Here is a 23,400-nt window from a genome sequence, read left to right as displayed (position 1 = left end):
ACCCTTATCGATTGGCAGCCTTCTAGAATTAAGTCACTATCGTTCTCAGCAAAGAATCAGACACACACACACACACACACACACATGCACACACACACACACACACACACACACACACACACACACCAAGCCTGCTGGAAATGGACCACAGATTTTTTTTTTTTTTGTCCACAGTTTAAAGCCTGCCTCAGCCACCAGACCATGGCCACCAGACCATGGCTGCTTCATGTACTGTTTGTGTTTAAATTTTATTTCCCTTTACATTTAAAATTCTCTTTTCTCCAGATATTTACTAACAACAAGAAAAAAAAATGAAATTAAAAGGTGGAAATTCATCTAGATTACTTAAATTTTGAGTGAGTTTAGTATCAATTCTGAGAGAAGAGAAAATAAAAACCAGTAAGCAGTGTTCACATTCAAAAGCCCGTGGTTTCTGAAGTGCTTTTTTTAGTCCATTATTTCCTTTATTCAAATGAAATTATGTTTTTTTAAATCTCAATGCCATTTTCAAGGCTGCTCCCCATTCTTATCTTCAGAAAGGTGAGGGGGCCGAGTTCAGCTCATCTCTGCTCCAGGTTGGTTACAGGAGAAACTTAGTCTCTGAGGCTAACTAGAAGACAAATTTCAAGTGGGTGTCACGTAGAAGAGGGGGCTCGGGTTCCTCTGATTATATTTAAGAACATTTCCCAGGAACACCAGGGTGCCCTGCTCTGTTCACACATAGCATTGTGTTACATGGGCTCTTCCTGACCCACATTCAGCTGCGGCTGACATTGGATTCAGTCAGTGAGGGCTGGTGCTGAGGCTGCATTTCCAGCCAGCCTCCAGGTGAGGCGGGGGGTGCAGGTGCCACCTGGAGTGGGGCAGGGTGAGCTTCCAAGTGGTCCCAGCCTACATCTCTCGGGCATGAATGCTGGATGAAGTCCATTTGCCATATGCCAGAGAGAAGGGGACTCAGAACCATGACCTGGGAACTGTGTCCTCAGCCAAGGCTCCTCCAGCCCTGGGCTGGATAAAGTGATGTCAGAGATTACCCTGAGAGATCTGTCCCCTCACCCCTTCCCCCCTCTCTCCCCGTTCCCTTCCCCCTTCTCTCTCCATGTGCTCATGGCTGGCCTCTACTCCCCTACTTCTCTACTCTGTCTCTGTCTCTGTCTCTGTCTCTGTCTCTGTCTCTGTCTCTGTCTCTCTGCCTTTCTCTGCCTCTACTACCCTCTTAACTCCCCTCCCCAAGCCTTGAATAAACTCTATTCTATACTATACTGTTGTGTGGCTGGTCCCTCAGGTGGAGGGATGTCTCCGAATGGGCCCACTGAGACACCCCTTCCCCCACACCTCACCACTCATCTACCAAAACATATCTCCCCTCTCTTTATCTTTTTATAAATACATCAAAGATGTGTAAAGAGTACTTTGAATCTGTCCCAGCCAGGAATAGCAGTGCTGGGTCACAAAATGCCTGTATAGTGCTTGCTGCCCTCCTCCTCTTCCTCTTTCTCTTTCTCTTCCTCCTCTACTTCGTCCTCCTCTTCTACTTCTTCCTCCTCCTCTTCCTCTTTCTCTTCCTCTTCTTCCTCCTCCTCCACTTCCTCCTCCTCTTCTACTTCCTCCTCCTCTTCTACTTCCTCTTCCTCCTCCTCTTCTTCCTCCTTCCCTTCTTCCTATGTCTTCTTCCTCTTGACTCTTTCTGTCCCTCTTCCTCTCTTTCTTTTCTTCTTCCTCCTTCTCCACCTTCGCTTTCCCTCCTCTCTCTCCTCTTGACCCTACACAAGTGGGAGGCATCTGAGATACAGAGACCAAGACAATCATATCTCTCTCCTGGGTTCTGTAAGGTGCAGGCCTGAAGTGGACAAGACAGATGTTGACTTGGAACAAGGTTCTGAACTTTAGTCAAAATTTAAACTGGACATTTTTTTTTCCATCAGAAACTGAAAGGCCCCACCAGGAAATTTTTCCCTAGGCTGCAGCCTAACAGGATCCACACAGGAAGGATGGCACAGTGGAAGGGGGGCTCACAGCATGTTTCTAGCAGGTTTCCTGGCTTTAGAAAATTTCAAATACATCCCAGACATGTGCTCATTATGAAATTTGGCATAACCTAACTTCTTTTTCCTGTACTTTTCTACAGTGAATTAAACTATGGAGCACATAAAAACCTGTTTACAGAGGGCTGAGAAGATGACTCCATGGGTGATATGGTCACTAGAAAAGCAGGAAGACCTGAGTTGAGCCACCAAACACTCATGTATAAAAGCTGGTTTTAGAAGCACTGGGAGGGTAAAGGGCTGGGAACCAGAGAAGTAGATGGGGCATCCTGAGGAATTGCTGTTCAGCCATCTTAGCCAGTTGCGTGAGTTCTAGGTTTAGCAAGAGACCTTGTCTCACAGAATGAGGAAGAAAGCAATAACAGAAGTAACTCGGTATTTACCTCCGTCCTTCATGCTGACACAAAAGAGATGCTGCATGTGCTCACGCTCATACACACGTACACACAGGCACATGCCCACATGCACACACAGATGTGTACTCACAGGAACATGCACAAATGCTTGTACACACACACACAGACTTATATTCGTACACAGACACACACACACCCACACACAGGCACACACACACACGTATCCATGCACAGGTGTGCATGCATGGGCACACACACATGTGCACATACATGCACATGCACAGACACAGATGCATGTACACACAGACACAGGCATAAACACAGGAACATACACACACATCCCATTTTCTAATGTATTGATTACATCCACTTCATGAGAGGAGTGGCTGTTTTGTAAAAAAGCATGTTTTTAGCAGTCATTTGGATTTGGATAGAAAACACATTCAAAGATAATTTCTCCCAACATTATAATGAAGCGGGTGCCAACAGCCATGAAATAAGTCACAGCAACTGTTACCATTGATCCCTAAAGGAAGACAGGGGGCTGAGATCTGTCCTGCATGCCACAGGGGCCTGCGCTGCGGGTCCAGCTAGGAGCCAGGTGGGTTTTCCCATTGCTCATTTCCAGGCACAATCTAACGGTCCTGCGCTTCCTAAAGAGAACACTGCCGCTGGCCACCCGCAAGGTACTATGTGGACGTATTTACTATGCAGGACCTAGTGTGCTATGCAGAACTGTCAAGATGTGTTTATTTCCTCCCCCAAATTGAGGTGAGAACTTACACAATTTCATACAGAATATAGCCAATAAGACATGCAAGATCTGCAAACAGCGATGTAGGAATGTACAGAATTAACTAAGCAGCAGAGCTTCCGCAGACCCCCTGAGGATCTTGCGTTGATGGAGTGTCATGGAGTAGGTTGAGAAGTGCACTGTGATGCCGACCCTGCTGACAGTTAAACTCAGAGGTGCACTGAGTGGTTTGGAAACTCACATTGTAAAGGTCTAAGTGCCCGTGTGTGCTGCTTACCTTTCTGGCAAGTTACAATCTTCCTTTGCAGCTGGAGCCACAGGTCGCTGAGCTGGTCCACGTGCCAGTACTTCAGGAACACTTTGTGTACTCCAATCTACAACGAGAACAGCAAGGTCCTGTTTGGCGGCAATAAGACATGGGGTGGGGGGTGGTGGTAGGAAAATGGTCGGGCAGGAGGTTCTTAGAGCAGAGAATTGGAAGCTACAAATAACAAAATTGACCAAGGTACGTATTTCTTCTTCTATAGCACGTTTTATTTCATCAGAATTTAAAGTGATTTGTTATAGAGCATTAACTGGCAGCACGTGCGCCATCACTGGTGTGTGGAAACACCTATGCATTGCTAACATGGTGGCTGCCCTATGGAATGCGCCGTGACTCTGTAAAGATAGCAGTGCCCCAGCGAACCCTTTCATATCAGGGCCCCTCATTTCTCCAGGGTGATGTTCATCTCCTGCCCTTCCCATGCACAGCAAAGGAAGAACTTGATGCAGCACAAGAGAACAGGATCCCACAAACAAACATGGTGCCAACTGCTGTCTCACCTCAGTCCATCCCCCAATGGCACGGTGGATTCTTATGCACCAAGTATGCATGTTTCTGTTGTTAATGAACTTCAGCATACTAGAGAAACTCTGCAAAACCACTTCTGAGCCCCAGATTCACAGACGTTTCCACAAAGAGTATTGAAAGCACTGCAGGCATCTCTCTGAGCTTATGCCACTACACCATTGGTAACGAAGGTTGCATGTGGTACCTTTGGTAAAAACTGCTGCTCGGGAAATCATCTTAAAGCCAGCATGGCAAGCTACAGCCACACAATTTTAAAATGGTTTTAACTGTGTGTTGCACTTCTTGTCTGAGGGACGACAGAGCAGAGGAGCATGTGAGGGTGGTCTCTCACAAGGCAAGTATTCCAAGCCATCTGGGGAAGCAGGTAGGGATAACTGTGGAAGATGCTGCTGTGTCCTTGCAGGAAGGGTGGAGGGATCTTTGAGTACCGTTCTGCTATGCAAAGACCAAATGCTGTCCCTGTAACTATCATAATCATGAGCTTGGCACTTGAGACAACTGTCAAGGACATAAGATTAACCCGTGTGCTCCTGAGCATGAGTGAGGGACATAAAAGTGACAACAGCTCTCAGTCTACACCACACATCAGTGACACTAGAGGCTGGCATGTGTGCCCACACCATTGGGTATTGGAGGGTGTAGTGGCTATTCCTGGTTGTCAACTTGACAATATTTGGAATGAACTACAATCCGGAATTGGAAGGCTCACCAGTGACCCTTATCTGGAGGCTTGGAGATCCTTATCTGGATCTTGGTTTGAAGATCTTGAGCCATATTGGCTATGGATTCCAGAAGATTGAATCTCCGAGTTTAAGGAACACACCTTTAATCTGGGCTACGCCTTTCATCTGGGATTAAAGGTGTGGTGGAACACACCTTTAATCTGGGCTACACCTTCTGCTGGAGACAATATAAGGACATTGGAAGAAGGGAGTCTAGCTCTTGCTCCTGCTCCTTCGCCTGCTTGCTGCGTGAGACTGAGTAACTGCTAGATCCTTGGACTTCCATTCACAGCTGTGACTGAACGATTGTTGGGAATTGAGCTGCCGACTGTAAGTCATCAATAAATTCCTTTATTATCTAGAGACTATCCATAAGTTCTGTGACTCTAGAGAACCCTGACTAATACAGAGGGTTTACAGGTCACGCTTACTACCTTCAGAATGCTTGGGCAGAGGAGTCTGTGTGCCTTTCCCTGAAGCACCTCTGAACACATCTGGTACATTTCGGCTTCCCCACTGAGGTCTTTCCTAACTGGGGCTCATTGTCTGACTGAACGACTGTTTTAGTGTGACCCTGAGCTTGCATCCTGTCAGCTGGGATGATCAGACAGGTCAGTGGTGAGAGCTCTCTGCTCCCCTCCTAACAGCTCCTGGGTGGAGCAGCCATGAACCTCATTTAGTTTTCTTTCAGTCATTTGGAATCTGAGGCAGACACAATGGGAAGGCTGCTTCTGAGTAGCATCCATCTTTCTCCCTTACATTGCCACTCTCATTCCCTCACTGTACTGACTGGTTTTGTGTCAACTTGACAGAAGCTAGAGTCATCAGAGAGAGAAGAGTCTCAGTTGAGAAAATGCCTCCATGAGATCCAGCTGTAAGGCATTTTCTCAGTTAGCAATCAATGGGGGAGGGCCCAGTGCATGGCAGGTGGCTCCAACCCTGGTCTGGTGGTCCTGGGTTCTATAAGCAAGCAAGCTGAGCAAGCCATGTGGGAAACAAGTCAGTAGGTAACATCCTCCATGGCCTCTGCATCAGCTCCTGCCTGAGTTCCTGTCCTGACTTTCTCCAATGATGGGCTCTATTAGTGTAAGCTGAATAAACCCTTTCCTTCCCAACTTGCTTTTATTGGTCATGGTGTTTCATTGAAGCAATAGAAACCCTATCTAAGCTCAATTGGTATCAGCATAGTGAGGGCATTGCTGTGCCAGACCTGACTGTATTGGGGGAGGATTGTGGAAGGACTTTGGAACTTTGGTCTGGACAAACCATTGAGTGTTGAGAGCTCTGTGGTATGATCTGTGGGTGCTTGGAACAGAAGACTGCTGAGGTGGAGAGGATCCAGTGCAGAGGATGGAGCCCTGGCTTGTGAAGCTTCAGAGGGAAGATTAAAAATCTCTATCAGGGCCGTTTTGATGTAAGATTCTGTGGTTCTGGTTAACTGGAGCAGAAGAATCAGCTGTGATTAACAAGATAGCAGAATCACTGAAATGAAACCTTTATGTTACTGGAACAATTGATGCTGGTTAACTAGAGCTAAAACATTATCGGTGATGAAGAAGGCAGCATCACTGATGTTGAAAGTTTATGGGCAGTGTTTCCTGAGAGCACAGAGAAGCTATGTTCCAGAGGCAGCCAAGGTTGTACCTCCTGCTGGCAGTTGGAGGTGCAGACTTAGTAGCAGTCAATGGTCCAGGACTGAAGGTCATGCAACAAAGTTGGGGCTTCTACCATGAAGAGAAGCCTATGAAAGGCAGTTGTTGAAGCCTAGTTGCAGCAAAAGACTTTGAAGATGTTAATATCATGGGATGCTCATGAAGAACAGCAGCAGCAGTGGAGTGGAACTAGCTGGAGCCTAGGAGACAAGCTATGTGTGCTACAGAGGGCAGAGCTAGAAAAGTGATCCAAGCCCCTTGAAGGAGCCCAGTGGATTGCAGATATTGGACAACTGGAATCTGATTTTGCTTTGATTTTGACTGTGTTCCATGCCCTGATTTTTTTCCCCCTCTCGAAGTAAGAAAGAATTCTACCAGAGCCCAAAGTTAAGAAACTTTGAATTTTAAAAGACTTTGGATTTTAGGAAACTGGATATTTTAAAAGGACTGGAATTTTAATGTGCTTGAATCTGTAAAGACTGTGGGACTTTTGGAGTCATTTATGTTTTTAATGTAAGTCTTGGGGAAGGGCTGTGGCTCAACAGTGATGCATCTGTGTGTCAGGTTGACAAGGGGTCAGCTGTCCTCACCGCGTTCCATACCGTGTGGTCTTTTTATTCCTTAACTGTGGGCTGACTTTGGTAGTGGGCAGGAAGAACCCTTGGCCCTGGGCTCTGAACTCTGAAGAACAGCTCTGTGAGGTGGCCACGGGGCAGGGAGCAGGCGCTTCTCTCTGCATCACAGTCGAAGGAACTCAGTTCCTGGTGGAAAATTGAACCCTTCAAACCCAAGTTCCGACAGGGATCTTCCAAACAGCACACGATGAGCTAGAACTTGAAATCCCAGAGAGACCTGGTACATGGGAGCAGAACACCTGAAGAAGACCAGGGAAAGACAGAGCAGAAGGGAACTCTAGCTCCCAGCCTTGTCTTCACAGGGACTTGGGCAGAAGGCAGCTGGTGATGAAGAGTGATGTTTCCTAAAGCCACTCAAACACCAGAGTAGGTTTATCTGGAACATTTTTTCTGGGCTTTGAGGAAACAAGTTAGGTGATCCTTGTCCTCGGGGAGCTGATTGCTTACTAAGGGATGCTAGCACTGAGAAGACTCTGCTAACACATGTTCTGTCTGATGACTGAATTGCACACAAGGAATGCAGGGATCTAGAGGTGTGACCAAGATATGTTCAGGGAGGATTCAGGATTCGCACCTTGTTTTCCAAGGGCTGCTTGAAGGGTGAAAGATGACATGAAAGGCCCTTGGAGATACAATCTGTGTGGCAGAGGAAAGGTAACCTCTGGCTGTGTTAACACACCATGGAGGACATATTAGGAAAAAGCTGGACAAGTGCACACATGTGTGCCATTTGGCTATGCTGGAAGATTAGAAACTCAAGTCTAAATTCGTGAAATAATTTTGGAATTCTGGATTGAGTTTTATGAAGTTAATTTTTAAAAAGTCTGGACAATAGGCTTTTCTGCTGAGCGTTTGGAGTACGCAATGGGTGAGCAAGCAAGTGGAGCCATGGACCATTTGGGCTTGGAAAGACTCTGCATTTGCTGCTGATCTCTTGATCAACTCTCTGTCATCCTTCATAACTAATGTCAGCACTCAATTTCCCAGTCGGATTAAAAATCAGCTTCTCTACTTCCACTGGGGCTTCAGTGCCCTTCATTTCTATCCTCAGGGACCTGGAGATCGATTCTTCACTTGTTTATTAGTGGATGCCACAGTTACATCTCTTGATGGACAGAGGCTCACATTCTGGAAGAACAGAGTGTTAAGGATGGCAATGAATACCGTTTAGATAGGAAGAGAAGAGAAGAGAAGAGAAGAGAAGAGAAGAGAGAAGAGAGAAGAGAGAAGAGAGAAGAGAGAAGAGAGAAGAGAGAAGAGAGAAGAGAGAAGAGAGAAGAGAGAAGAGAAGAGAGAAGAGAAGAGAAGAGAAGAGAAGAGAAGAGAAAGGAAGGGAGGGGAGGGGAGGGGAGGGGAGACTGTAGAGTTTTGTATGAGGCAGGTCATGAAGGCAATAAAGAACACCATCTAGGCTGCCAACAAGCCCTCAGTGAAGATGATGAGTCAGCATAAATGATGGGGCCCATCATAGAGATTTGGTGATTCTGAAGATCTGTCATGCAGATGAGGATTGCGCAGTCTGGGAAGATCTGCATGTGAAATTAGCATGGATGTAGGAAAACGAGAAGTCTTGCTGGGTGGTATGATAGCAAAAAGGGACAGCGGGTAGCCTTATGCTCATCTGTGAGGGTGGAAGGAAGAATTCTGAGTAGGCAGGCACTTGCATGCCTCCAGAGTCCTCAATCAGTGTTCAGTACAGCTGTGCCCCCTATATTGATGGCATGGGGCCATGGCCTCTGAATATGAAAGGTACTCCCAGGGTTCTGAGCCACTGGAAAAAGGATGGAAGTCTGAACTCGCATATAAGTAGACCATGACAATGAGGTTCAGATCATTGTGAAATGGCTGAGATCTTACTTTAATTGCATTCCGGCTTTGAAAAAAAGAATCCTTCATTCAAATACTGGGATATAGGCGACTGCTTTCCAGTGGACAGTGGACTTTACAAGATCTGTCAAGTACAGGGAAAACTCTACAGATAACCAAAGATGGTGGTCCTGCCATCATTTCGTGTTGTGTAATCAGGAATATTTGGAGATGTTCTTTGGAGGTTTCAGCATTTGTATGATTTTGATGGCTGTTTTGAGTTCTCATTAAAAAAACAAACAGACAAACAAAAAATAATGCATAAAATTGTTGTCCACAAGGGATTCCATACAAAGCTATGGATACCACACAGTGTTTGGGGGATGTAGGCATACTGTGTGATATTTAAATCAGGGTGGGCATTCTTATTTTTCCAAACGTTGATCACTTGTTTGTAGTGAGTTTCCTCTGCACAGTCACCGTGTAACAGAACGCCAGCCCTCGTCTTCCCTACTTGTTCTGTCTTCGAAAGAGGCTGCATTTACATCAAGTGATTCTTCTCTACCAAAGGAGTTAAATTAGCAGGTTGTTGGCATTTTGGAATTCTTCCCGAGACATTGTTTAGATTTAGTCTCTTGCCTTCTGTGATGCTAGGAATTAAAAAGGACAGAAGCCTAAGGACCCCCAGCAGGAATTCAGAGAGCCAGGTCTCTGTATGGCCAGCACCAGTTTATACCAGTGACTGGGTAAACACTCCTGGCCCAGATTGGCACTTTTGTCCCAAGAATGGCCGCTGTGGTATGCTGTACTGAATCTCAAGTCAAGACTGAACAGATTTCAGTCCAAACTCTAAGCTCTCCGCTGCGAGTGGCCTGGTCCCACCTCCCCTGCACGGCTATTTCTCACTAGCTAGTCACAAAGAGGGTTTGGAGTCACAGTGTTTTTATCTGAGACAAAAATGCTCACGTCGCTCTGACCGCTGTAAGAGCAAGACGTCTGTGAGTCACACCATCAGGAGGCTCCTCAGGAAGACATTAGGATATTTTTGCTTTGAAGTGACAGATTTTAGAGGATTAAACAAGATTGTCATTGATGACTTCCAAAGCTCCCATTATTGTTCCAGTTCTCAGGAACTTTTTCAGAAATGTGGGCTGTGGAGGCAGACAAACACAGGAACAGTGGTGTGGGTGGTATGGGGGCTGTATTAGAATGGAGGTAACGAGGGATCTTGTGAAACTCTCCTTGTTCTTTGAGGGCAATTTTAGGAGCACTGTGTGTTTCTGGCAGTTCTTTGTAATAAATCTAATGAGGGAAAATATATAACTAGAAAAAATGTAAAATAAATAACTGGGACAATTCATGTGAGTCACGCTTTTCTCTGCCATGATGAAGTAAAGAAAGATGAGCATGGAGCTAGTCTTACAGTATAGGAAGCAGTATCATCCTTTGAATGTTCATGCATTCCTGTGAACTTGAAAAAGACAAATCGTACCAGGACAGGGAAGTGGGAGTGGGTGGGTTGGTGAGCAGGGGAACAGGAGATAGGATAGGGCGGTTTTTGGAGGGGAAACCACATAAGGGGATAACATTTGAAATGTAAATAAAGAAAATATCTAATAAAAAAAGGAAATGAAAAAGACAAATCCATTGTCTGAATCCCAACGTGAACCAATTTAACTCACTTCCTGCACTTGACAACACAGTGAATAACCGCTTCTTCTGTGGGTAAGTTAAAGAAGAATGTTAGGTTCCTGTGTCTCTGCTTGACCAAGAGAAAGGGTGTGTGAGTTAAAGGATGCAGGAAGGGTTCTGGCTACACACAGGTGGAATGGGAAAGTTGTTTATAAATGACACTATGAAGGGAAATGTGTCTCCAGAGGGGATAATAGGAGCCACTGTATACAGACCACAAGAGGGACTGTCCATACATCATGCAGGCTCAGCCAGCAGACCTCATCTAGTTGAACTTCTGTATTTCACATGGTCTAGGAGAGGAGGAGACGGATGATGGACAGAACTGGTGGCAGAGAGGTGATTAATCTGGGCTTTCTGGGCTCCAGGGTAAACCACTAAACCACGGTCCAAAGTTTCAGTCTGCTTATTCATCCAGGTGGGTGTGGATCTACAGGTTGGGATGGAGCCTGTGACTTCATGTCTCTATCAGCTGGAGGTTGCCATGATGTGGGTCTGCTAACCGAATGCTATGTGCTCTGTTGTCAGCTTCTAGGTCACTCTTGAAGCTCTCCTTCTGCCACAGGCTCCTTGACCCCGTCCTCTGTCTGCCACCCCCATGTCAGTGTTGGCCATGGTCTTTGTCCTAGATTCTGTATCCTCATCGTTCTCACACGTCTGTACTCCTGATGACTCCTTTACTCTAAGCTTTTCACAGGTGACTCTTACATCTACAGGTTGTTGGAATGGCAGAGTCCAGGCCTAGGGGACTTGTTGCCAAAGGTTCACAGTGTATTTCACGTTTCTAGACAGGAGTCTCCTACATTTTCCTCTTCTGGCATTGAGTTCATCTCCTATACGCCCACCTCAGTGAGTGAAAGGACCACGTTACGGATGTCCCTGAAGAACCTCCATCCCAAGATATATACACACACGTCATTTCTCCCACACAGTTTCCATCCATGCACGCAGGCTGCTCCTTTCTAGGTCTAGCAGACACACCATCAACAACTTATTCCCGAAGACAGAAGCACAAGGTGTAACCAAGCTCATCTACAGCTTTCCTCTAGGTCCTGTTTAATGGCTGATAGTTAGAAAAGTTCGATGACTTAAATAATTCATTGAAAACTATTAACTATTTCATAGGTGTTTAAACTATGTGTTTTATTCTATTTATAGAACATGTATAATGTGGTTCAAGAACAAAGACAACACATCTCACATTCCCAGGGCCGTTCTTTCTAGCAGGGGATGACTGTGACCCAAGTCCTCCACCTAAGTCTGTCCCAATTCCCAGCCTGTTCTTGGAGTCAACTTGAATACTACCTTTTTTTAATACTCTTGAATGCTCTTGAATACTACTTTGAACTTACTCATCTCTTGGAAACTTTGGTGGCTCCAGGTAGGCAGCAATCCAACATGTAAACCCTTGGATTTGCCTTCAGAGCCCTCGGCAGCATGGTTCTTTCTTTCTAAGAGAGAGCCCTTTTTCCTCCTGAGAGAGAGAGGCTATTACTGTCATTTCAGCTTCCTACTCACTCTCTGAAGCAGAAAGCTGATGCGAGGAATCTTTATATACCAGCAGGGGCGGATGCTTAGACACATGGTCCTTAGTGAGTGATTCACTGCTTTTGTGAGCATTGTGTTCAGTAACATCTCTTTATTTCAATGTCTATAATAATTGAAGTATGCTATTTGTATAGATTATATTTTAATGAGAAATACCTTATTGGAGATGAGTTTCTTTGCTTCAAACAAAACATTTAATTTTCATTATTGACAATCCTACCCAACCTTTAAAGCTTCTAATTTTCCTTGATCTAAAACTATCCACTATTTTAATAACTGCTTTATGTTTGTGATATGATCAAAATACAGTTGCATTAAAAGTGGTCATCTGCTTTTACTGAGATGTTAAGATTCCAGAAAGTGTCCTGGTATCGTCTGAAGGCCCCATCAATGTCAACTTGATCCTGGCTTAAACATATTGCTCCTCTGTGCTGATGCAAACAGTAGGCTCTCTCTTCTCCATCTCCCTCTGTCTGCAGAGGCCCCCAGTTGGGTTTGTTATTTTTCCTGCAGATCTGAGAATGTCATTGTGCTCCTGTAAAATACTGTTCTATTTTTACTATGCAAAGCAGTTTCTGTGCCCACCAGGTCAACTCTTCCCATCAGAAACGTTCTCCAAAGCCAAGACCTTTTCGTGTGCCATAAAGAGTCCACACTGTGTGCTGGTACCTGTCTCTCTCTAAACCTTACAACTCATTGGGCACTGCGAACATCCCAATGTTCCCATTTCAGTTTTTTCTGGCTTTCTTTCCCCTGTAGCACAAGGGTACTTTGCTTGTAAAATCTTCCCAGCTGTCCTACATAGTCATCCACCATTTCTCACCTATATACCCCCCCACACACACTCATGCATGCACAAATCCACTGTTTTGTGGTCATTTCTAGGACCACCTGATAAGTAGAATGTGGTCAATAGCTTGCAGATGCTTAGACAAGCAACTGTTCTCAACTCTCTTCTCTCCAGGCTGAATTCTCATGGTTTTCTTCCTTAATGCTTTGCTTGGCTCTATTGAAGGACAGCCACTATTTTCATAATACATATGAATATATATTAATTATACTATGAAAAGCTCAACATATTACATTTTGTAGCTTTGGAAACCTACTAAACAGAAATGTTTTTATGTACAGTCTGGTTTTGAATGTCTGAATGTACTTTGAAACATGCTCAAGGATAAATTTATACAAAACGCAAGCTCTCTTTGTTATAAATAGATTGCTCTTGAAGTTTCACTCCAACGTAGAAAAGATAATCACAACTACACACTTCTGACAGGGTAGTATATAGTGTGGTATCTGAAGAAGATAGTTTGGCTTGAATTACATGTGATTATGTGTTAGACCAAATTAGTTGCTCTCACCTAGGACAGAATAGTCTGCAGAACAGGCAGTGATGAACTGAACTACTGTTTTGAGCCCACTAGTGGATTAGTCACCTTGTGAGCCTATTTATTATTATTTCATTATGTAAATTGTATCAATATAGCAAGAATGCTCATGAAGGTATCCCATTCCTAAAGGCATAGACCAACAGGAGCCAGGCAAGACCATGCACCCCAAACAGCAGAGGACAGTGCACTAGATCCAGTGTTTTTTGGGGAGCATGTTTGACTTTCCAAACACAGGCTTAAATGGCATGGGTAATGTTCACCTCCCCGGAGGAAGGTGTGAGCCATGGTCAAAAGAAGCTAGTATGGCGCCCCAGTGGGGACAATACTAAAGCCACCATAGTCACTTGGCTGGTGCCCCAGTGGGGGCAGCACTAAAACCACTGCCATCACTGGGCTATGTGTACACCCATGTGAACCTGTTCTCAGTATCTGCCATGGTTCTGCCACACTGGGTTCTGATGCTTGGCTCATTTTCTAAAAATACAAATATCATTGGCACTTCTTCCTGGCCTCTGACCTTATATTGTTCACCACAATTTTAGAGATTCAAAACTATTTACATTTTTTTTCGAGACAGGGTTTCTCTGTATAGCCCTGGCTGTCCTAGAACTCACTTTGTAGACCAGGCTGGCCTCAAACTCAGAAATCCGTCTGCCTCTGCCTCCCAAGTGCTGGGATTAAAGGTGTGTGCCACCACACCCAGCTTTACATTGTTTTCTTATTTCCCTTCAACATATCAGGTTGCATGTTAATTGTGACTTTTTTTTTTTTTTGAGTTATCATAGTCTCTGCTGTCTTTTGGGGTGTCACTTGTGATTTCTTTTTTAAACCCAGTTTACACTTGTTAAGGTCCACGCATGTTCCTGAACTCCACTGATATGCTGATATTCAGGACTCCATCTTATGCCTGTAACTTTATAAGTGTGCATATTACAGGTGTAGAATGCGGCCTCTTGCTCCCTGTACTCCCATACCTGCCCCTTCTTCCCAACCTCTGCTGTTCCTCCACTGGCCTATGGCACAAGCACTGCTCTGCTTGCTGGTGTCTCAGATCTATTCTTGTTGCCACATAAACACATCGAAAGCATAAGTCAAATCACATCACTAGCTTCCTCTCTTAGTCAGGGTTTCTATTCCTGCATAAAACATCCTGACCAAGAAGCAAGTTGGAGAGAAAAGGATTTATTCAGCTTACACTTCCACATTGCTGTTCATCACCAAAGGAAGTCAGGGCTGGAACTCACACAGGGCAGGCACTTGGAGGCAAGAGCTGATGCAGAGGCCATGGAGGGATATTACTTAATGGTTGCTTCCCTTGGCTTGTTCAACCTGCTTTCTTATAGAACCAAGGACTAACAGCCCAGGGGTGGCACTGCCCACAATGGGCCCTTCCATCTTTTATCACTAATTGAGAAAATGCCTTACAGCTGGATCTCATGGAGGCATTTCCTTAAGGGAGGCTCCTTTCTCTGTGATAACTCCAGCTTGTGTTACATTGACACACAAATCCAGCCAGTACACTTCCCTACAGCTTCTCATGAGAAAACCCAAGTTTTTTTTTAATATTTTATTTTTATTTTCTTGTACTTTATGATGTATGGAAAGTGCTTTGAAACACTTGTAGAAAAACAACAACTCGAGGTAATTAACTAACCCAAAGGTAAAGCCCGTGAGTCCCTGCTGAATCCACCTCACCTACCCTCTCAGCTGGTAGGTGGGGCTTCACCCATCATGTACAACCATGGCCACCTTCACTTGCACATGGTTCTGCATGGCCACCTTCACTCCACACTGTCCATTCACTTCCTCCCCTGGGCCCTCCTGGAACGCCCCATCTCACTGCTGGCAGCTTGTCACCCCTCTGAACCCTGCAGCCTGGGAACTACACAGAAACTGTTTCATGGCCTCCATTGCCCTGTCTAAACCAATGTCTTCTCATCTTCTGACACCGTGATCTTGCCTCTCTCACACTGGGGATCCCTCTCTGATTCATGCCGCCTAACTCTTGACCATCTCTTGCTTCCCAGTCCGTGAGCCATCATCTTTACTCCGTATAAATTCAGGAAGATAAATGTGCTCAATAAACAGTTTGAGTCAATAGAGAGGGAAAGTTAGGCACAAGCACAGGTAGTTTCTATTTAATCTTTTAGGTTTGTATGATACTGTAAGCCAATCAGCTAAAGGGGCGTGCCACTGAGAAAGCATACGAGAAACAGGCACACTCTCTGTCTTTATTATGTCTCTGTCATAATAGAAAAGTGTGAGAAAAGGTGAGACCAAAAACTCTGGGCTGACAGTCCCTAGGCATCTATATTGGTCCTTCCTAAAGGTTCCTGGATGTCCTTTTCAATTGTTTAGAAATCAAGAATACATATTGTTCTATAACAGAACATTGATGCTTATGTATGCCGTGGGTGTGCGGGTGTGTTAAGTATTCAGCATACGAAAAAAGAGGGTGTGATGGTTTGTATATGCTCGGCCCAGGGAGTGGCACTATTAGAAGGTGTGGTCCTTTTGAAGTAGGTATGGCCTTGTTGGAGTAGGTTTATCACTGTGGGCTCTAAGAACCTCATCCTAGCTGACTGGAAGCCAGTATTCTGCTAGCAGCCTTCAGATGAAGATATAGAACTCTCAGCTCCTTCTGCACCATGCCTGCCTGGATGCTGCCATGTTCTCACCTTGATGATAATAGACTGAACCTCTGAACCTCTAATTCAGCCCCAATTAAATGTTGTCCTTATAAGAGTTGGCTTGGTCATGGTGTCTGTTCATAGCAGTAAAACCCTGACTAAGACACAGGGAATGAAATGTGAGTACCTGTGAACTGGTTGGAACACTTTTCAGAGATTTCTTAACTCTCTAATGTTGACTCTTCTCAACACTGTTAATTCCAGAGAAGGAGGAGGAATAGAAAAAGTCATGTTATAGGCTAGTTTCTGACTCACAGTTACAGGTGATTTATGAAGTGCTCCTAGAGTGATAAAATAAAGGTTATAAACCATTAATTTATTGTGCTAATAAGAGCTGAGGGCCCTAACACAACTGCCTCATCTTCAAACATGTTTTTTTTTTAAAGCAAGATGGTTAAAACTTGAACAGTATCTTGCTTCTCCTTTCACAATCATCTCCCTACTGTACTATTTTAGATTAATGAAGTAATAAATCCTTCATCCGGCTGATTCTATTTAATGCTATGGTAAATGCTCCTCTTGCTGTTCTCAGCACAGCTCCGGTGAAGACTTTGGAATCATGTATCTCAGACACAGATGAAATGTGGGCCATTCTGTCAAAATCGCGTTAAGAAGTCGGTGACAGAGAAAGGATGACTGTAGAAGTGTTTTGTTGTGGTTAGTGAACACGCACAGGTGGAAATGTGTGCTCAATCCCCATCAGAGAAGTCTTTGTGCAGTGAGCAGTGGTTAACACAAAGTCACTGCAGCTCAGCCACGCCCCTCCAGACCACGTCCCTGAGGCCATGCCCCTGTGGACCATGCCTGCCCCTCTGGATAACACCTTTCTGGACCACACCCTTTTGGATAACACCTCTCTAGATCACACCCCCTGGATCACACCCCCCTGGACCACGCCCCTCTGGATCATATCCTTCTGCATAACACCCGTCTAGATTACACCCCTCTAGACCATGCCTCTCTGGGTCACACTTTCTGGATCACATGTCTCTGGTCATGCCCTTTTCGGACCACGCCCCTGCCTGAGGCTTAGGGACCATCATAGAAGAAGAAGAAGAGAGAGTACTGTGAGAGTCATATGTCTCCTGAGCATGATAGTACTCAAAAACTCACGCAGCTGTGGTTGCCTATACAATACGTGCACAATACCAAGCTAGTCACCAAGCCAGTCACCATGCCAGCATGGCACAAGAACCCTCATATCTGAGAGGTCAACTGTCAATGGCCTCTGGAGATGGAACACTGCTTTCCTTAAGGGTTCGGCCCTAAACACATAAGGATATGGTTATAGCAAGCTGAAATCAATGGACAAAAAGTTTGATTAGGGTGAGGTCTGGGAGAATTGGTGGTATCTGAGAGAGTCAGGGAGGAGAAATTTGTGTGAGTATGATCAAATATGTTTTATATGTATATATATGTATATATGTGTGTATGTACATATATATATATGTATATATATTTGAAATTCCTAAAATATTAATGTTATAGTAAACATTTTAAAATGACTTAAGGATTTAGTTTCTATGAATGAACTTTATTGCTTCTTGTAGTTTCTCAGTCTCTGTCTCTCTGTGTCTCTCCCTATCTTACAGATGTACAGAGAAAGAGAGACAGACAGACACACACACACTCTCAAACACACCCTCGACAGACAGACAGACAGACAGACAGACAGACAGACACACACACACACACACACACACACACACACACACACACACAGAATGATGTCCCATGCACAGGCAGTTGAGATGAAGGTGAAGTTCCCATTGCACTTCTTGTTTCAGTCTGCACGATATTGCAGAGGGACCTCAGGAGCATCCTGTCTCCAATTTATTTTCCAATCACTAGATGACACAGTGCCTCTGAGGTTGGACTCTAAAATCATTACTGCCTCTGGGAACAACATCCCGGGACCTATTTCCAAGGCTGCAGTGGATGTCCCTCTTCTTCCCTCCTTTCTTCCACCCAAACTGGCAGAAATCAGCAGAAAAACATTCCCTTCATGTCTGTTTGTTTGACAGTGTTCTGAGAGGGAACAAGGCCACGCCCAACCCGACTCCCTGTGGCTCTCAGTGCCTGTTCTGCAGTGCCTGGCATCCCAGAACACTCCAACAGATCTGCTTCTCCACCCTCCATCCCTCCAGATGGCAGAGAAATGAATATAGCATTCAAATAACAACACAGAAGAAAGCACCCTATAACCAGTTGATGCATATAAAATGTGTGAAAATCAGATTATACCGCTTATTTTGTCACTTAGAATTAGTTTCAGAGGTTTTCATTTTACAGAAATGAAAGAGCAAGGAAAACAAGATTATTCCTGGGGGGGGGGGGCTAATGTCTGCTGGTGGGGCATCTCCCAGAGGTGTATATCTATTTGGTTACATCAAATTTATCTCAAAGTAACACTGAATGAAAAGTGAACATATTGCAACAAATAAAATGCAATAATAAATAATTATATTTCAAATCATGGATGGTTCAATGTCTGGTTTAAAACTATGACCTAAGTCTATTTGCATTTACCTCTCACACAAATAAGCAATTCATGAACTCTGTTTAGTAAAGAAAAATACATCTTGTGAGAAGAAAACAAAGTTTGGAGACAGTCATGAAGATTCTACTCAAAGACTATTTCTACTAACTTCCATTCCTCTTAGCAAAGACACTGGTACTCACAGTCTGCCTTGCAAATAAGGGTGTGTCTCTGACTAGCTACACACACACACACACACACACACACACACACACACACACACACACATGCATGCATATATATACACACACAAATATTTAAGAGTTATTTTATGTGTGTATATGTGCCCTGAGTGTGTGTGTGTGTGTGTGTGTGTGTGTGTGTGTGTATGTATGTATGTATGTTTGGTACACCACACATGGGCAGTGCCCATGGAAACTTAAAGAGTGTGTCAGAGGCCCTGGAGCTGGAGTTATAGGAGCCTGTGTTCTGCCTGATGTAGGTGTTAGAAGATAAACCTGATTCTTCTGCAAGAGCAGCAAGTGCTCTTAGATATTGTGGCTCCATAGTTTATATATACATATATATACACACACATATATATACACACATGTATATATATAGTGTGTGTTTGTGTATGCGTATGTATATGTATTTGACTTTATTATTTATTTAATGTCCTTAGCATTTGCCTGCATATGAGTCTGGGTACCACTGGCTTGTCTGACTCCCACAGGGATGAGAGGAAGACACTGGATGCCTGAAAATGGAGTTAGAGACGTTCATGAGCTGCCCTGTGGGTGAGGGGACTTGAAACCAAATCCTCTGGAAAGCAGCAAGTGCTCTTAACCGATGAGCTGTCTCTCAGCCCCCAGTTCCTGGTGTTTTAAACATGATGTTCTGTGTTAAACATGAATAGGAAACCACCAACAAGAAGGTTTCCTCCCACTATGTCCTGATTTTCTTCCTCTTTCTTTGAAATAAAGCCACATTATGTAAGGGTAGTGATTCTGAGTATTCAGAGGACAGTACCGTGTGGGAATTTGCCAGAACCGGTATTTACCAGCTCAAGCTGTAAAAGAAAGCTGAGCTCATCTGTCGCAGTAAGAGGATGCATGTGTGAGAGTCACAATGGGAAGTACAGATGGGAAAGTCAGGACCCGTGAAGCCACCTATAGCTTTTACAGAGATTCTCAGCAAAATCTGGCCTTATTTGGAATATTTTATGCCTAACCTGCACATAGGCTACTTTATGCATTGTGTGGTCATTTTCCAGCACAGACTTGATGGATCAATATATTTCTTATAAGCATAGACATAGCAAAATCCCACTTGGCTCCCCTCTAAGACATAACAAGTACTAGTTTTCTGTTGTGACTCAATTTGACAATTCACAGTTGCATGTCTACATGAAGTACCCAGCGCGTATCAATGATAGTTTCTTATTCTCAGAACTGTGATCCTAGGTCCAATTGGAATGCTCAGGTAAAAGCTGAGTGCTACTGCATGGATGATGCTCTGGGCACAGAGGACGCCTTCAGAGCCAGCCTGCAACAGGAAGTGGTACTAGGTCTTCCCTCGTCTGCCCAGTGAACTAAAACACAGAAAGACACTGGCTGCAAGGGGTAGACTGCTCAATGATATAGGAATATGGAAGTACCTGAGATCAAAGCTCTATAATGAAGCACAATCTGTCCCTTTCAAGTTCTGAAGCCTGGACAAAATGACTTCGCAGGGCTGTCATGTAAAGCAGATATCAAGCCAAATGCAAGAAGAAGGTTGAGGCAGACTCTAGGTTGATTTCAGCGAAGGTGAGGTGAATAGGAACTAGATCCCCTGATTCAGGAAAGATGCTGATACAGCAGCCAATCTCTGGGGACCAGCATCCTCACTTCTACACTGTGGTTACTTTCTTCTTCTCCACAGAGAGGCTATTAGGCTAAAAGTCAATAAAATGGAGAAAGTGCTGAGTGGTCACCTCACAACACACAGACGAAGCGGACTGGCTATTCGCCCCAAACTCCCCATGTCCTGACAACCATCCAATGACATTGAACAAGCCATGTGTTTGTCCTCACCTAACTTCACACACCCCCTCACCCACTTCTATCCATCCTCACTCTATCTTCACCTTCTTCCTCCATTTCTCTCTCAATGGGGAAAAAAAAAACCCTAACAGCTCCCAAGATCTGACGCCTCTAATCAGGAGGAGGCTTGGGTGCTCATGTGCTTCTGTGAGAAAGCAGACACAGGAACCATGAAGCTGCCATCCCGCTCTGAAGACTTATGGTTGACTGTGCCAGGTCTGATCGATGTTAAGGACAAATGGCAAAAGCCACCGTATCACTTGAGTGACAGTAAAAACTCATAGGGGCTGGAGGGATGGCTCAGTGGTTCAGAGTGCCTGGTACTTTTATAGTGGACACAGAGGTGTGTCTCCCAGTGCTCACATCAGGTGACACTCAACTGCAGGTAGCTCTGACCTGACACGTCCTCCTGGCCTCTGCAGCTCAGTGGCATGTGCAATTAGGCACACATAATGCACATAAACTTTAAAATAAAAAGTGATATTATAGTAAAGAGAGTTGAATTCCTAGCTAACCCCTTGCATGGGTTCCTGGGATGTAAAAGTGACTCGACTCGTCTGCTCTCTAGTGCTCCTTGTAATGATGTGGGGAAATAAGCATTAATTTAACATTGACCAGTTAGTGTCCAATGCTGAATGTCACTGCTCTGTGCCTTCGCAGTGTGGGAGCCATGCTTCAGGTGCAGAAGTTGCCCATTGCTGTCCTGGCTCCTCTGTCATGCAGCCCCTTACTAAATGCTACTTAATTTCTGAACTGATTCACAGCCCAGAATAGAATCAATGGTGGAACCTCTTGTAGCAGCAGTACATTTTTCTTTCTTTCTTTCTTTCTTTCTTTCTTTCTTTCTTTCTTTCTTTCTTTCTTTCTGATTTATTTATTGTTATATGTAAATTCCCTGTAGCTATCTTCAGACACACCAGAAGAGGGCATCAGATCTCATTACAGATGGTTGTGAGCCACCATGTGGTTGCTGGGATTTGAACTCAGGACCTCTGGAAGAGCAGTCAGTGCTCTTAACCACTGAGCCATCTCTCCAGCCGGGTAGCAGTACATTTCCAACACAGGCTTTGCTTTTGGACCAGAAGGGTCTGATTACTCTATTAGGAATAACTCGGTTTCTAACACAAGTGATTTTCTGTTTAACCTAGAAATAAAATATAAATAAGCATGATGTCTGTGATTACAACTACTCATCTTGCAGCAGGAAGAATATAGATATAGATGTCTCCCCTTGAAAAGACTGAAGAAAATCTGTCTTCCATAACTAGAGAATGCAGAACTCATTAGCAGATGTACTTGGGGGGAAATCTCTCTCTCTCTCTTTCTCTCTCTCTCTCTCTCTCTCTCTCTCTCTCTCTCTCTCTCTCTCTCTCTCTCTTTCTCTCTCTCTCTGCCTTTCTCTCTGCCTCTCTCTCTGCCTATCTCTCTCTGCCTCTTTCTCTGTATTCATCTCTCTCTCTCTGACACACACACACACATCCTTAGTTCCCTCCCTCTTGTATTTTCAACTTTATTGTATGGAGAAAAAAAAAAAAGCTCAGGCTGGGCTAGTGAGGTGGCTCAGCAATAAAGAACACTTGCTGCTGTTGAAGAATTTCTGGGTTTGGGCTCCAGCACCCACATGGTGGCTCACAACCATCTGCAATCTTAGGCTCAGGAGATCCAGTGCCTGGTTCTTGTCTCTTGCCAGAACCAGACATGCACGTGATGCACATAGATGTAGGCACCCACAAATACACATGCAAGAAAAGTAATTTTTTTTAAGTAAGGAGAAAATATATTTGTGTGATGAGATGAAAATGCTTCCCTATTAAAATATATTTGATTTTCGTTTTTAAAAGTACCAATGTGTGTCTCAATTTAATACTCTCTTCCATTGCTATGCCAAGTAGCCCATCCTGGACACAGTCCTGGTAAGACTGATGCCAACCAGCGTACATCAATGTGCATCCCAGCTTCCTCCCATGATTGACACCAACCTATACACTGGGAATCCTGATTGGGTATTAGCACTGATAGTAGCTTCCCTGCTGGGAGAAGTGTTTCAGAGTCTCTCAGCGTCTGAACACACACACATACACACACACACACACACACACACACACACACACACACACACACACACACACCAGTGAACACTGGAGAGTATTCTTTACAGAAACATTACACGCCCTGAAACCTTTTACATCATGCTATGCTTAAACCACTACTCTACAATTACCTACTTAAAACTCCCAGCAATGATTAAGCGGAAATGACCTCAGCTCCCACAATCTTGCTAAACCATACTCTCTGTGGAGCTCACACTGATGTCTCAGGCTCCAGAGCGGGGAGCTGACATCACTCTGGGTTAGTAATTTCTTCCTTTTTAAATCCAGTCTCAGCACCGACGCGCAACCATGACAACCCAGCATGAGTAAGCGTCCTCCCTCAGACGGTGACTTAAAGTCCGACTTCCACCAAGATTAAATAAGAAGAAAAGGAAGGAGGAAAACAAAGGAGGCGCTTGAGTGGTTAGAGGGTGAAGTCGCGATTTCTGTGCTTGAGCTTGGGTTCTTGTGCTCTTGGTCATGGATGAGTATACCTGTGACACTTTCTCTGATGGGGACGTGAAGGTCATGCCGCTCTCATACACATTCTGATGTGTGCAGACATCTGCTCCCCCCTGCTTCTGAAATAGCATCTCCATG

The 23,400-nt window shown here is 44.5% G+C and overlaps 1 protein-coding gene across 4 annotated transcripts in view; it reads right to left on the bottom strand.

The window, feature by feature from the left end:
- Positions 1-23,400, bottom strand: part of Myo16 (myosin XVI) — a 480,832-nt gene that overhangs the window by 76,626 nt on the left and 380,806 nt on the right. For all 4 annotated transcript variants that reach the window (NM_001319151.1, XM_006508779.3, XM_006508780.4 and 1 more), the window contains exon 29: positions 3,433-3,529. In NM_001319151.1, coding sequence (NP_001306080.1) covers positions 3,433-3,529 — 97 coding nt within the window. The remainder of the gene's footprint in view (positions 1-3,432; positions 3,530-23,400) is intronic.

Source organism: Mus musculus, chromosome 8 (genome assembly GCF_000001635.26).
Source record: "Mus musculus strain C57BL/6J chromosome 8, GRCm38.p6 C57BL/6J".
Lineage (NCBI taxonomy): Eukaryota > Metazoa > Chordata > Mammalia > Rodentia > Muridae > Mus > Mus musculus.
The sequence above is the reverse complement of the archived record's forward strand: the minus strand, read 5'-3'. Positions and strand labels throughout refer to the sequence as shown.